Here is a 14,483-nt window from a genome sequence, read left to right as displayed (position 1 = left end):
GCTGAAGGCGAGGACGACAATGAAACTACTGGAGATCTGTATGTATGTGCAAAACAAAGATACGATATGAAGCAATATCAATCAAACGACTCAAATGATACACAAAATATGGATTGGTCATAGATATCGCTGCTCACAGAGATGAGATCCGAAAAGAAAGAGATCTCGCCGTATGGTTTGTCCCTTCTTATTTCGGGTTTGACCGATCGGCGAACTGTTTGTTTGTCCCCTAACTAGGGTGATAAGACGACATCGACGAGTCAAAAAGTCACGCCATCACATCTCATCACTATTCCCGAACAATCAAATGAGATCTGTGTCTTCATCTCACCAGAACATTCCTTGACGCCATTGACATGATATTGACGCGTTGACGAACGTGATGTTGCATAAAAGTACTGCCATACATCAAACATTCCTAGAATACACAATACCTTGACTCGTCCCAAATACGTCGACGAAATGTTCAAGCTTGATAACGATATCTTATCCTTGAGCTTCTTCCCCGCCATAAGCGTTGCTTTTATGTTTAGGAACAAAGTTGAATCCATCATCAACTTTACCCAAAAACATCTCTGATATCTTTACCCAGTCACCTGAGAAAGGTGAACTTAACAAGGTTTCCAATTCACTTCTTCCTCTAAATGCAGGAGGTCGCTCGTTGAGTTTACCAGGAAGTCTTTCGAGTAGACCGATAGGTATATAACGAGATTGGAATGATAATGCTTCGCATAGGAATCGACGTGTGGTGTTGATTCCTTGTGTATCCGATCCCCAATGTGATAAACCGAATTCGGCGTACTAAATGAGATGCAACATCAGGTATCAGTATCAGGGAGATGGAGAATGAATAATAGAGAAAAAACAGGGAAAAGAAAAATGAACTCACCTTTCTTATACCTTCCAATCGTTCAGTGGCAGAGATATCCCATTCTCTTCTTTCTTTGATCTCGGTGAAAATCCAAGGTTTGATTAATGCACCTCTAGCAACCATCACACCATCCACACCCGATTTTTCCATTTCCTCGTAATATCCTTGAGCAGAGAAACAGTCACCGTTACCGAATATGGGGACCGGTGGTAATCCAGCATCCGATAATGATTCTCTTAAAGTCTCTGCACATGTCTTGATGTAATCCCAATCTGCAAGTTTGGAATACCGTTGTTGTCTTGATCTGCCGTGTATCTACAACCAAAGCAGTCAGCTTTATGTGATCTGCAAGGGCACACATATTCCCAGCTCACAGTCAAAGCTCCTGCACCCCATTGCGTGGCGAATTTTGGGATCAATTTGTGAGCATTGGGTTTCCCATTAGCAATACCGGTTCGCTATGAGAATATCACTGGTTTAGCGCACAATTATAATCAAATTCTATGGTAGACTTACGAATTTGACAGTCAAAGGAACTAAAAAAGCACATATACATCAGTCGTACACGCTCTCTCATTTGAATATGCCGCGACTCACTATCTCCCAAAGCCCGGTTCATTCCTACTAGTATCTTTGCCAAGCGTCCGGGAGCGTCCATCACTAAAATTGACATCACGCCGTCAATGCCCGAACGAGCCGAAATCGAGATATCGATCAAACTCACAAGCACTTCCAGCTCCTTGATTGAAAACCAGATCAATCGGACAACCCTATTTCCACCATTTGATCAGTATCGAGAAAGGATGGTGGCGCGAAAGCAACTTACCATGTTGATATCTACGAAATCGACTCCTCCACCCATCGTCTTCCTTATCAGTTCAGCAGCTGGAACCATTCTATTCGCGAAACCACCAGCCAGTTGTATACCAAACATCTTCTCACTCTCATGACGTCTACACAATGCCCATTCGTCATTATGTCCCGATACCAAAGGCTGGGCAAGAGCCATTTCTGATATCGTTATCGTTGCACCATAATCAACACAAAGCCGTCGGAAAGGCTAATTAGCACATATATATGAGGTATCAGCGTACAATACAGAAGGTAGTATACCGCTCTAGGTCAGCACTCACCAAGTTGCCAACAGTAGTCAAAGGAGCCAAGTATCTCCCACCTTCCCAGTTCAACCTCTTCTTCTCTTCAGGTCTGAGAGGGACATCCATAACTTCACTTTCGCCAACAACGTACCCTTTCTCCTCTGTGGGCTCATTCCCGTTCAATGCGTCCTCTTCATTAAAGGCTGCTTCTTCAGATACATTCATTGCGGATTCCTCATCCAAAGGATCTTGTTTACGCTTATTTGATTTACTGTTATGTTTGGGCCTTGAATTGGATAGTGTGAATGGCTTATCGGGGTCGACGAGGTTGAGATATGCCTTTGAGAATGGGAATTCGTACTAGAAAGAATTAAAGTATTTGAGTATACCCACATGCACTCGAAAAGGTCACAAATAAGAATCGGGTGAGATGCAAGAACACACCTCATTCCTCTTCAATTTATTGATGATATCCCAATCTACCCAATTCGTTTCACCATTTTTCCAAGCCCCTTTAGATTCCTCTTCTCCAGTTGAGAAATTCAATAACTCCCATTGTCCCAGTGTTTTCGAAGGTCCAGGTATGCCATTTGCTCCTTGTTCTTGATCGCCTGCAATTCTCCTTATATGTCCACCTAGAAACCTGCATCGCCAACCGTAAGGACAATAACCCAAATCTTTCAGTACAGGACAAGTAGTTGCCAGTTGGATTTTCTTCCCCACGATATCACCTTCAGTTGTCGTACTCTCGGTCTCACATTGGTTTTCTTTCACGAATGGCTGTTCCGATAATAATTCGGCTGTAGGGTTGAATGATACGTCTGAGGGTTTGACTTCGAAATAACCATCCCAGCTATGAGCGAATTTGCATTGGTTTCCTCTATCACATGTTCCAGTGGTTTCCCAGTTCTTACATATCTTTACTACTATTTCTCTTATGACGGGGAAATGCCTAGCTTTGTTCGCTCCTTTCCGTTCTTTCTTGTTGGTTTTCCGTTTTTTACTATCTCTTCCATCTGTTGAAGTGGCTCCTTCTGCTAAGTCATCAGCATCAAGATCGTTCAACTCTGCTGTCGATGCCAAGTCTACAACAGGTGTGTTATGGATCAGGTATCTGGGTGAAACCCAAAATCAGCACGGGTTGAGCACTACCTTGAAAACAGTCAGAGTGAACTCACTCCGCCTTAATCGGAGCTGTACCTGCTGGAAGAGGTCTAGCGGAGAGCGAAGTTTCAGGTCGAGCCGTTACATTGGGATCTTCTGATGGTGGATTTTCTATCATCGACATGGTGAACAAGGGGGAGCGAGTGATATCCTATTGTTTATATATAGCTTGAGTAGAAATGTAGCAACTTCACAGCGAGAATAATCTGTCAGGTAGGTAGTGGTAGTAGTTCTGTTTCAATTTTCAACTTTTTCATCTATTTTATATAGCAACATCTGGGTCGGTGACGTGGGGCACCAAGCAAGATTGTATTACGTAATATTGGTTGTTCACCACCCAACCAAATCCGGCTTTTAATTCCAAAACTGCCACGACAGCAACTTCCCCCCTTCCCCTTCCTCCTTCCACCTTCCCCCCCCCCTGAATTGCACTTTGTCTCCTCCAAATATCATCCCATCCCACCTTCTTGATCTCTTCCTACATCTCAAACTTACCTTCACTCCATCCACTCAAACCCCTTCGTCGCCCCCCGCCCGTCTCGGTCCTCGTTCACTGGATATTCGGTCAAAATGGGCTGTGAGTGATCGCGTGTACTACCGTCGAGCGACACGCTGCACCATGGAGCTGATCTTGTTTCCATGACAGTCCGCTTCCTTGAGCTCGTCCGACCTTTCGTGAGCATCCTCCCAGAGGTTACCGCTCCTGAGAAAAAGGTGAGTATTTCAGGTTTTCAAATCATTTACTTCACCCCACGCTGCAATATTAGATGATCGATACTGATCGAAATACCGTTGTTCCATGAAAACAGGTCATATTCAACCATAAAGTCCTCTGGACAGCAACAACACTTTTGATCTTCTTGGTATGCTCCCAAGTACCATTATACGGTATCATGTCTTCAGACAGTTCAGATCCATTGTACTGGCTCAGAGCAATCTTAGCTTCAAATAGAGGTACTTTGATGGAACTTGGTATCACTCCAATCGTCACTTCCGGTATGATCATGCAACTCCTTGCAGGTGCGCAATTGATCGACGTCGACTTCAGCTTAAAGGACGATAGAGCTCTTTTCGGTGCTGCTCAAAAATGTGAGTGCTCCATAATCCCCCACTCGACGATCATGCTTTGTCGTTTCCCTCTTGGGCCAATCTATACCCTCCTAAATCCGTCTACTATTCCATTCGCTTCTATTGATCCCCTTCCCCTGATAACCCCTCATACATTATTTGGTAAACGGACGGCTGACTGTGTTTTTGTAATCAGTATTCGCCATGATTATCGCTCTTGGTCAAGCTACCGTCTATGTCCTCACTGGTCTTTACGGTTCACCTTCTTCCCTTGGTCCCGGTGTTTGTCTTCTCTTGATCCTTCAACTTGTTTCCGCCTCTCTCATTGTCATTCTTCTTGATGAGCTTCTCACCAAAGGTTACGGTCTTGGGTCTGGTATTTCGCTTTTCATCGCCACCAACATCTGTGAATCTATCATCTGGAAGGCATTCTCCCCCAACACCGTTAACACCGGTCGTGGACCTGAATTCGAAGGTGCCGTTATCGCTCTCTTCCACCTCTTGTTCACTTGGAATGACAAGACCAGAGCTCTCAAAGAAGCTTTCTACAGGGAACGACTCCCAAACATCATGAATCTCCTCGCCACCGTAGCTGTTTTCGCTGCGGTTATATACCTTCAAGGATTCAGAATCGAGATCCCTATCAAATCTTCCAAGATGAGAGGTCAACGAGGCACATACCCCGTCAAATTGTTCTACACCTCCAACATGCCTATCATGCTTGAATCAGCTTTGACTTCCAACGTTTTCCTCATCAGTCAAATGCTTGCCTCAAGATTCCCCAACAACTTGCTCGTCAGATTATTGGGTGTTTGGGAGGTGAGTTTTTGCTGTTCTGACGCGAGCACCATGAATAGCTGACACGCATGACATTCTAGCCTATGGAAGACGTTCCCTCTCAACTCTCCGCCGTCTCTGGTATCGCTTACTACATGTCTGCCCCTCACTCCCTCACCAAGGCTATTCAAGATCCATTCCACACAGTTGTTTACATCGCTTTCATCGTTACTGCATGTGCTATCTTCTCCAAGACCTGGATTGAAGTCTCTGGATCTGGGCCTCGGGATGTTGCTAAACAACTCAAAGACCAAAACATGACTCTTGCTGGACACAGGGATGCTTCCATTTACAAGGAGCTCAAGAGAGTTATCCCTACTGCTGCTGCTTTCGGTGGTGCCACCCTCGGTCTTCTGTCTGTCGTTGCAGACATGATGGGTGCTTTGGGAAGCGGAACTGGTATCTTGATGGCCACCACCATCATTTACGGATGTAAGTGTCGATCATAACATGCGATAAGGGTTTGTCCAAGCTGATACCTAATTAAACAGACTTCGAGCTCGGTGTCAAAGAGAACTCTGGCATGGACGCTGCTGGCTTAGGTGACTTGCGTGAGTAACATGGTGTCGCCTCGAATTTTGGTCATGGCTGATAGTGCCATCACACAATGCAGTCTTCTAATCGATGAGAAAATACCATGGCCGATCCTTTTTTGTTAGTATTCTAGCAACAAAGGTTGGCTGTAAATATGAGAAGTGGATGTTGAGGAGGGTGTTCAGAACGATCTGTGTGATCGAACAGAATGCGCGAAATGTGAAAAGGGCCATCAGAGGGAAAGCGCTGTTGTCGTCCGATGAAGTGATCGGGATGATAGACTTGATACGTTGCGGAACGTGGTGCACAGAGGACTTGTCGATGTCAGAAAAGGTTCGATCAAATAGCATTTTATACCTTGATCTCAAAAAGAATGAACATATTGCATCAAGCGAGTCCATCTTGCTGCCATAGTTCGCGACCGCTAGATGTATCATAATTTAAGAAGCAGGATTATCCAGCAATTCCGCTGCATACAGATCAGTGTTTGCAGTGTGATTATCGACTATATACGAATCGACAAGGGGTCTTTGATTGCCAAAAGCAATGTTTTTTACGTCTCTTCTTTGCACCGCTACTCCTATCCACTGCCTTGCCCGCTGACATCGATGTAAGATGAAGTCTACAGTGTTGTTATCCGAATACGAACGAGGTATGAATGAATGCCATCTGACGTGCTTGATATTGAAGTTGTGATTCGGATTTTTAGTATTCGGAATCAACATCTTATCTGCAGCATAGGAACAATTCGGCTAAACGAGGATTAAATTAAACCGATGTCCCGGTCAATTCACGGTGTCAACAATAATATGACACTCTCTCCTCCCCCTGCTCTTCCGTCCCTCCTTGGTCTAGGTAGACAGAGGCCGTGTGAGACGTTCGGGGAGATCTATCGGCCAAGTGGAAGAATATATAATCAAAGAAGGGAATGTGATATGGATATAATATCTCATATCCGTTCTGATCACTTTGTATATCATTCAGTTCACTGTGAATAGTTACAAATTCTGAGATAATCCATTTGAAGATGTCGCAACCTAAATATATCCAAACAATATCATCGATTCCCAAGGAGAACTTCCTCGTGAGTTCAGCTGCTCACCTGCGATAGTAGACCTATTCGCTTTATCTCGTATGAACTGACACAGTGACATGATGCTCATTCGGAGTATAGTTTGGACCTTCTCCCATTTCTTATCTCCCTGGTTTGACCAAACATCTAGGAGGTGAAGTGAAGATCTACGCAAAGAGGGAAGATTGTAATTCTGGTCTAGCTTATGGTGGTAATAAAGTCAGAAAGGTATGTTCAAAACTATCTCATATAACTCCTAACCTAGTGATATGGATTGAGGTCCACGACATCATGGGAGTAGTTCGCGCTAGATTGTTATTACTTCGCTTTCATCAGAGCTATCCAACAATAGGAAATGAGGCAACCGTTACAACAGAACTTACGAGTGATGTACAGCTGACCTACTGGCAAATTCTATACAGCTCGAATACCTCGTAGCTGATGCCAAGTCCAAGGGATGCGACACTTTAGTCTCCGTTGGTGGTGTACAATCTAATCACACAAGAGCTGTTACAGCTACTGCTGTCTCGTCCGGACTGAAAGGTGAGGTTTTGGACCACTTACCGTACTTCGTACCACTGTTCTCATACCATTCGAGAGGCTAGTGGACAATTCCCGAACCTGCTAATTTTGAAAAGGCCAATGCTGACTCTGTCTCGTACCCTTCGATAGCCGTCACTGTACAGGAGAAATGGGTTCCAATCGATCCACCTCTTTACGCTGAGACGGGCAATATCTTACTTTCAAGACTTATGGGAGGAGACGTCAGACTCAATCAAGAAACTTTTGATATCGGTCATAAAGCCGCTACTGAAGCTGCTTTCAAAGATGTTCAAGATAAAGGTGGAAAGCCATAGTGAGTTTATGGATACATCATCCTGTTCCCCATAGAGGCCATTGTTCACTCGTCCTCTCCCATCTCATCTCCTCGAAGTATTTTATCCTCTGTGTTGCATAGCTGACTAGATTTTGTCTCTTCGTTTCACCTCAGCTACATCCCAGCAGGAGCCTCTGATCATCCATTAGGTGGATTGGGATTCACCAACATGATAATTGAATTGGCTGAACAAGAAAAGACCTTGGGAATATTCTTCGACACGATCATTATTTGTTCAGTAACAGGCTCATCTCATGCTGGTACGGTAGTGGGTTCAATCGCAGAAGGGAAAGGAAGGAAAGTCATTGGAATAGACGCTTCTGGGAAACCTGAAGCTACCAAACAACAAGTCCTTAGAATAGCTCAAAATACGGCTAAATTACTCGATGAAGATTTGGTCATCGAAGAGGAGGATATCATATTGGATGATAGATTCCATGCTGGTATTTACGGTATCCCAGATGATGAAACTATTTCAGCTATGAAACGTGAGTTTGCAATTGACGTAAATCTTGGTTTAGAGGGAAACTTGTTATTCATGGGAGTTTTTGTACAAATCCCCTCCTTTCTTTGACATCTCACAGCATTCACTGTATATGTTATAGCAACGCTGACGACTTTCTCCTCCATGACTCGTCACAGTCGGAGCAAACACAGATGCCTTCATCACCGATCCAGTATACGAAGGTAAATCTTTAGCGGGAATGATCAAACTCATCCAGGAAGGATCTATCAAACCTGGATCAAACGTTTTATACATTCATTTGGGTGGTCAACCTGCTCTTAATGCTTATAGTTCTTACATCCCTCATTAGACAGTTGTTGCACTAGTTTAGTCACTGTGATGTGTGATGCAAAGTATGCATGACCGATGAAAGCGTTGTCTTCCATTGATGAGCAGTGAAAAGTGGAGGTTGAACTGATGACTAGATGACCTACAGACGTTGTGAGGATAAATAGATAGATAGTTTCAATATTACTGTTATCAGTATCATCCATTCAAGCGTTCACTTGCATCGTTACTACTATCAGATCCGCTCAGAAATTATCACGGAAGATCACGAACACAATGGCAGCTACTTCAAGCAATCTGCAGAACGTGTACTACGAGAGGGTCAGTTATCCCATCACACCGCATCTCATTATCTCGTCACTGCCTTGTGCCGTCGTTCTGCTCATTCGGTCGCTTCTTTCCAAAGATGAATATATCACCATCGTTCCCACCGCTTAAACTGACTCTCATGACAACAACAGAAAACGGGTACTCCTAAATCGTGCTATATCTGTCGTAAACCAACCACGACTGTTCTAGCTACTTTGAAAATTGAGGATTTCTTATATACTTGTGAAGGACATTTAACAGATCCGTGAGTTACCTTTTAGCTTTACCCGGTTCACACTGCGTTTCAGAAATCATGATGACCGTTCTGACCTTGCTGTGATATAGAGGATTGTAAGCCCGCTTCTTCCTTACTTCCTGCCAGACCGCTTTCGCAAAATGCTCATCTTTATCATTCATAGCGCATCACCTATCTCTCCACCTGCAGCGACGTCGGGACCATCAGCAGATGACATCAAAAAGGTGATATCAGATTATCAATCTCGAGAAGCACGCAAATTCTCTAAAATAGAGGAGAAAGATAAGGACAAGGATCAGGAGAAGAAAGACGAGAAAGGAGAAATAGACAAGATAAAGGAGAAGGATAAGGATCAGGATAAACCCAAATCACCCGAAGCTAGCACACCATCAATACCAACTGCTTCAACCCCTGTATCACCTACACATCGTAAATTCGCATTGCACAGGCATATATTTGAGATGAGAAAGAATGATATAAGGAAGAGAGAACAAGGAATAAAAGCTAAAGAGGTTTCGAAAGGTGAGTTACCACAACCAATTTTGGTAAAGGTGTAAGAAGTAGAATTGCTGTGTCCTGAATTAAGGAGAGAGGTCTGCTGTTCAACCTTTGGGAGGTTATCAAAAGCAATATCCATTCACTACTCCTTCGGTCAAACGAAATGTACTTATGTTGAACTATTGATAATACATAGGCCTACCGCAAGTCCCTCGGACGGCGTTTTGAGAAAAATTGGAGGTATACAGTCTTTATTCACAACTGGTGCTCTATATCAACTAGGTCCATTTTAATCTTTGGGCGGTTTATTTACAGCTATCGGATCTCGTACAGTCATTGTGAGCCCGACCATTAATCTGGCCCGAATCCCTTCTGGCAGATGATGGATAGCATAGCTCAAACACACCGTTCAACGCACTGGAATCGAATAACGAAGAGTCTACTATGCTCGTCACCAATCCTTATGCATACTTCATTGTGGTACCTTACCACACTATTTTGGAACGATCACCTTTAGCTTTTGCTTTGATCAAATTGCAGAACAGAAGGCGTTCATGCTGACGCTGTCGTCTGCAATTGAGGTGCAGGCAATTCACAGGTTTTAGTGCGACCTTCAGAAGAGTAAAAACTAAAGTTCACATCAACTGGGATACCGATCTACCTTTGTCTTGGGACTTGTCAACGAACGGCTACAGAGGTGCGACTTGATTTAGCATAATCTCTTCATTGTAAAGCTAAACTCGACATATCGTTCGACGAGATGGAAATGTGATAGACAGCTGATACTGCAGACACAGCTCACGCAACATGCTCTAGAGCTCACCTTACGATTCGCACGTTGAGATGAGGCGGACATAACCAATCGGCTGGCATTCAGGGCTTGGCGTTCCACTGCATCCACGGAAAGGAGACAGAGGTCAAAGGAACAATATAGTGTAACGTGTTCCCCGTTTTCCACTTCCCTCATTTTCCACTTCCATTGACGTGAAAGGCGATACCAAGGAGTGATTTATCGTGAAGTTATCCTTGGTCCCCCCCCCTTGCGATGTCAGTGTTCGTCAGAATCAAGTCATTAGGTATAATGTACACCTACGGAACGGAATCTCCCCCCTTACTTGTACTTTGATGTTCAAACAATTGTCTTTCAGACAAAATAAGAAAAAGAGCAAATTCAGCTTCACACAGTCATTACTATTTCCGTTACTCTAAATTACTATTATAATACAGTCACCGCAACGAAATGTTCTTACTTTTAGTAACGTTGTTGATGACACTCCCAGCTTTACCTGTGGCTTTCGCCAATCCCATCTCGCAGCGATATTCTGGTGTCAAGATCAAATCTGAACGCAACGGCAAGTGTCTTTCTGCCGAAGGTGGACAATTCAGTCAGGGAGTCATGATAATTACCGTGGACTGTGCCCAGGCTTCAGTCTGGGATGTGGAAAGGAATATTGTCGGGAGTATAATATTATCAGGAAGTGGATTAGCCTTGGATGCTGGAAATGTGATTTACGATCATGATCATATCGCAATTTGGAATTCTCACGAGGGTATATATGGTCAAAAGTAAGTCTGTCTAGCCAAACCCAGGGGAGTAACCTCAGGTCAGCTGCCATAGCCATAAGCTGAACTGCGTACTCGTGCTTTGACAGGTGGGTTTACACACAAGAAAATCGATTACTAGTCGAAGGTAAAAATAAGTGTTTAGATGAAGGGGATGATACAGAAGGGACACAGATGTACGAATGTACATGGGACAGTTGAAATATCAACCAAGGTAAGTATAGCTTCGTGACCTGTATTTATTATGGTTTGCTTTCATCGAGGCTAATTCAGATCAACTCAATATAGCTTGGACGATACTTGGAGATTCAGCAAACACCAATGACAATACCGATAGCACACCCCGTACAGGAAAGAAGATACATTCTAATCGAAATAATCAATGTCTATCACCTGAAAATGCCAATCTAGCAGATGGGATCAGAATTATAGCAATGGATTGTGCTCAAGCCGTTGAATGGGAATTCAATGCTGCTTCATCCGGGAGTATAATTGTATCTGGTACTTCGTGGGCAATGGATGCAGGAGATGGGTACACTAATAACGAAGAAATCAAGATATGGACTTCGTATCCTGGTATATATCAACAGACGTGAGTTTGACATCACTCTGCGTGGGGAATACAATATCGAACGGCTAGTGCCCTCTGTGCTAATTTCTCTTAGGTGGTTCGTGGGGGAAAATGGCCAGATCAAGATTGCGGATGGGAATCAATGTCTAGATCAAGGTAATGATATAGAAGGTACACAGACTTATCAATGCTCCGAAGGTAATATCAACCAGGGTATGTCCAGACCATCTTGTGTCGCAGTAGCTTCACTAATCACTAATGTCATGGGCTTTTCTACAGAATGGTCAGTTCTATGAGAGTCTGTTCAAATACTTGGACCGTTGAGGAAAATTTGGTCGGAAAAATAATTATATCTTATTACCATCATATATACCAGTAATAGAGATACATACCTTTCATAAAGAGAATATCGTTGTCAGCAGAGTATATTGTACCATTTCAGACTCTGATCGCTCTGTTATGCAATATTCCCTGATATTTTCGTTTATCCACCTGCCACTGCGTTTTCAGTAAGCACAGCAGTGACATTGTCACAAAAGTGGAACGTGTGAGCTCTACAATCTTATGCTCGTGCATCAGGGAAGGAGAAGCCAGGTATCAAGTATGCTTCGCTATGTTGTAAGAATCGAGGTGATAATAAACTGTCTGTCAACGAATACCGCCACCAAAGGTACTATGTAATTATCGACGGAATCAAATTCAAGGCTTTCATATTAATCTTCCGAACTCTCTCTCTCTCTCATTATTTCTCGCTCCTTTTCTCTCCTTCTTGAACTACTTGCAGAATCGTCCATCTCACCCCAATTCAGTCTCGAGCGTCTTCTGGCTACCTTAATACAGCTTAAAAGGAATCGTACATTTACATCTGCCAGGCTCGCTTCAAAAAAGTGGAAAACAATAGGCAGAATAGAAACAAACCATTCCTGCCTTCCTTCCTTTCTCCTCCTCCCTAGTGATAATAGAATACCATGGCTCCTGGTCATGCGAGTAAGACGATTTTCGGTAAGTGTTCTTTCGAATTGATGTGGACTTTGGCGACACGTGCAATAACGCACACCACTAAATGATGTCTCCATTACATGAGAAGAGGAATGCTCCCCTTGCTGACCCTCGAATTTCATCTTACTTAGTCGCAAACATCCCTTAGTATGTTCACGTTCTCCTACTTTGTACTTTACTCGCCCATCTCATTATCTTTATCAGAGTGACTAAACTCGGCAACATACATTCAATTGAATGGCAGGTCTTGACTGATGTGTCTTTTCTACAGTGATGTATCAGAGGAACAACTGGCAAATACCTTTGCAGAAGCTGGACCAGTGCAAAACGTAGAGTGAGTATTTGTAGTCTGCCTTCCGCCTTCTTTCAGTCTCATCAACAGCCTGTAGATCACGAACGCCAGCTAACGAGCTGTGATAGGATCAAATTCGACCCTCAAACAGGTCGTTCCAAAGGATATGCTTTCGTCCAATTCTGGGGTAAGTCTCTTCACCCATTCTGCGATCCGCTCAGCAACATGACAAATACACGTATATCATGTGGGTGGAGGTCGCATTCTAACAGTCGCTGTTATCTCTATAGACGAAGGTACGGCTCTTTCAGCAGTTCGGAATCTCCAAGAGGTACCTGTGAACGGACGTAATCTAAGAGTAGAATTATCTACGGATGAGCCTGGACCTAGAAGAGGTGGAAGAGGAAGTCGTGGTGGAGTACCTGGACATCCAGGTGGTCCTGTCGGTGGACCTCCAGGCGGAGCAGGAGGAGGCGGTGGTAGTGGAGGAGGGGCACCTCCCGGTGCTGGTGGATTTAGACCACCGATACATGAAGATACACCTCCAAGAGGATTTGATCAGGGTTATCCACCAAGGGATCCAATTCCAACAGTCGTAAGAATAGACTTAGCTGCTGTTCCAGACGGAACACCTTTACCTCCAGGTCAAAATCCAACGGATAGTATAAGTAAAACATTAGCTGCTGTTAGCCCAGGCCAAATGCAAGATGTAATGGCTAGTATGAAAGTGAGTTGATCTGAGCTTTCAACTAGTTTACACATTCATGATCGTTTCCCGCTGGGTATTCATTCTCTCCCTGACTTTGTCTCCAGATGCTAACGAGTCTTTCATGACCAGTCACTCATCACCACCAACCCAGAACAAGCACGACAACTACTCAGTTCAAAACCACAACTTGCATACGCCTTATTCCAAGCTATGCTATTGATGAATATCGTTGACCCCTCCGTTCTTCATGTGAGTGAACTGTCCTAGCCATCTCGCGATTGTCATGGGCTATGTGCTTCAGAACACAGAAAATGCTGATCAGACACGTCTTATGATAGCGTATACAACCTTTACCACCTGTTGCTCCGCCACCTGCAGCGTACGCTCCACCACCCACTCAAAACGCCTATCCTTCTTACCCTCCAGCCTCATCCGTACCGCCTCCAGCCAACTACCCTCCTTATCCACCTGCGAATGCTGTTCCTCCACCTTCGGGAGCAGGATATCGACCACCTCCAACTCAAGGTTACAACGCCCCTCCTCCAGCAGGATATGGTGCTCCACCAGCAGGATACAGCACACCTGCTCCTCCTGCTCCTGTAGGAGGTATGTCGTCTCTGCCTCCTAGTGCCCAGCAGGCATTGGCTACGTTACCGAAGGATCAACAGGTGAGCTGCCCTCTGCATTCTGAATCAGTTTGACAGTAACGATCGCTGACGCGAAAAATGAACCATAGGATATGCTTCTTCAAGTACTTCAGCTAACACCAGATCAGATCAACGCTCTGGATGCTACGCAGAAAGCCTCAATAATGCAACTTGTATGTCATGAAAGTCAACCTCTAATAGGGGTTACAATACTGACCAACCTTTCATACACAGAGACAACAGTTCCTTGGTGCAGCAGCATAGGGATCGAAGAGCACATAGCTTCACTAGGCCGAATTAATCAGTAGATGATCTTGGGGATCAAT

The 14,483-nt window shown here is 44.1% G+C and overlaps 6 protein-coding genes across 6 annotated transcripts; 5 read left to right on the top strand and 1 right to left on the bottom strand.

Moving 5' to 3' along the window:
- Nucleotides 1-486: 486 nt before the first annotated feature.
- IL334_003791 (tRNA-dihydrouridine(47) synthase [NAD(P)(+)]) lies at nt 487-3,256 on the bottom strand (the record flags this gene model as incomplete). The annotated part of the gene is made up of 10 exons (XM_062935517.1): nt 487-801; nt 890-1,186; nt 1,246-1,329; nt 1,388-1,407; nt 1,469-1,531; nt 1,596-1,641; nt 1,698-1,931; nt 2,005-2,328; nt 2,413-3,082; nt 3,147-3,256. The coding sequence occupies 10 exons, from the start codon at nt 3,254-3,256 to the stop codon at nt 487-489; spliced, it is 2,163 nt and encodes a 720-aa protein (XP_062791568.1).
- A 446-nt stretch (nt 3,257-3,702) lies between these two features.
- IL334_003790 (protein transporter SEC61 subunit alpha) lies at nt 3,703-5,596 on the top strand (the record flags this gene model as incomplete). Its single annotated transcript, XM_062935516.1, has 6 exons — nt 3,703-3,709; nt 3,779-3,846; nt 3,942-4,221; nt 4,397-5,019; nt 5,079-5,469; nt 5,529-5,596. 6 exons carry the CDS (start codon nt 3,703-3,705, stop codon nt 5,594-5,596), a joined length of 1,437 nt encoding a protein of 478 aa, XP_062791567.1.
- A 1,002-nt stretch (nt 5,597-6,598) lies between these two features.
- On the top strand, nt 6,599-8,335 carry IL334_003789 (1-aminocyclopropane-1-carboxylate deaminase; the record flags this gene model as incomplete). Its single annotated transcript, XM_062935515.1, has 6 exons — nt 6,599-6,655; nt 6,746-6,871; nt 7,066-7,186; nt 7,316-7,499; nt 7,635-8,008; nt 8,163-8,335. The coding sequence occupies 6 exons, from the start codon at nt 6,599-6,601 to the stop codon at nt 8,333-8,335; spliced, it is 1,035 nt and encodes a 344-aa protein (XP_062791566.1).
- Nucleotides 8,336-8,589: 254 nt separating this feature from the next.
- Nucleotides 8,590-9,604, top strand: IL334_003788 (uncharacterized protein; the record flags this gene model as incomplete). Its single annotated transcript, XM_062935514.1, has 4 exons — nt 8,590-8,634; nt 8,775-8,887; nt 9,042-9,400; nt 9,573-9,604. The coding sequence occupies 4 exons, from the start codon at nt 8,590-8,592 to the stop codon at nt 9,602-9,604; spliced, it is 549 nt and encodes a 182-aa protein (XP_062791565.1).
- A 1,012-nt stretch (nt 9,605-10,616) lies between these two features.
- On the top strand, nt 10,617-11,806 carry IL334_003787 (uncharacterized protein; the record flags this gene model as incomplete). Its single annotated transcript, XM_062935513.1, has 5 exons — nt 10,617-10,942; nt 11,029-11,066; nt 11,228-11,531; nt 11,605-11,723; nt 11,790-11,806. 5 exons carry the CDS (start codon nt 10,617-10,619, stop codon nt 11,804-11,806), a joined length of 804 nt encoding a protein of 267 aa, XP_062791564.1.
- Nucleotides 11,807-12,478: 672 nt separating this feature from the next.
- Nucleotides 12,479-14,421, top strand: IL334_003786 (uncharacterized protein; the record flags this gene model as incomplete). The annotated part of the gene is made up of 9 exons (XM_062935512.1): nt 12,479-12,512; nt 12,641-12,656; nt 12,781-12,843; nt 12,930-12,988; nt 13,092-13,528; nt 13,640-13,759; nt 13,849-14,178; nt 14,247-14,330; nt 14,392-14,421. 9 exons carry the CDS (start codon nt 12,479-12,481, stop codon nt 14,419-14,421), a joined length of 1,173 nt encoding a protein of 390 aa, XP_062791563.1.
- Nucleotides 14,422-14,483: the final 62 nt, after the last annotated feature.

The sequence above is a fragment of the Kwoniella shivajii genome, chromosome 5, assembly GCF_035658355.1.
Source record: "Kwoniella shivajii chromosome 5, complete sequence".
NCBI lineage: Eukaryota > Fungi > Basidiomycota > Tremellomycetes > Tremellales > Cryptococcaceae > Kwoniella > Kwoniella shivajii.
The sequence above is the reverse complement of the archived record's forward strand: the minus strand, read 5'-3'. Positions and strand labels throughout refer to the sequence as shown.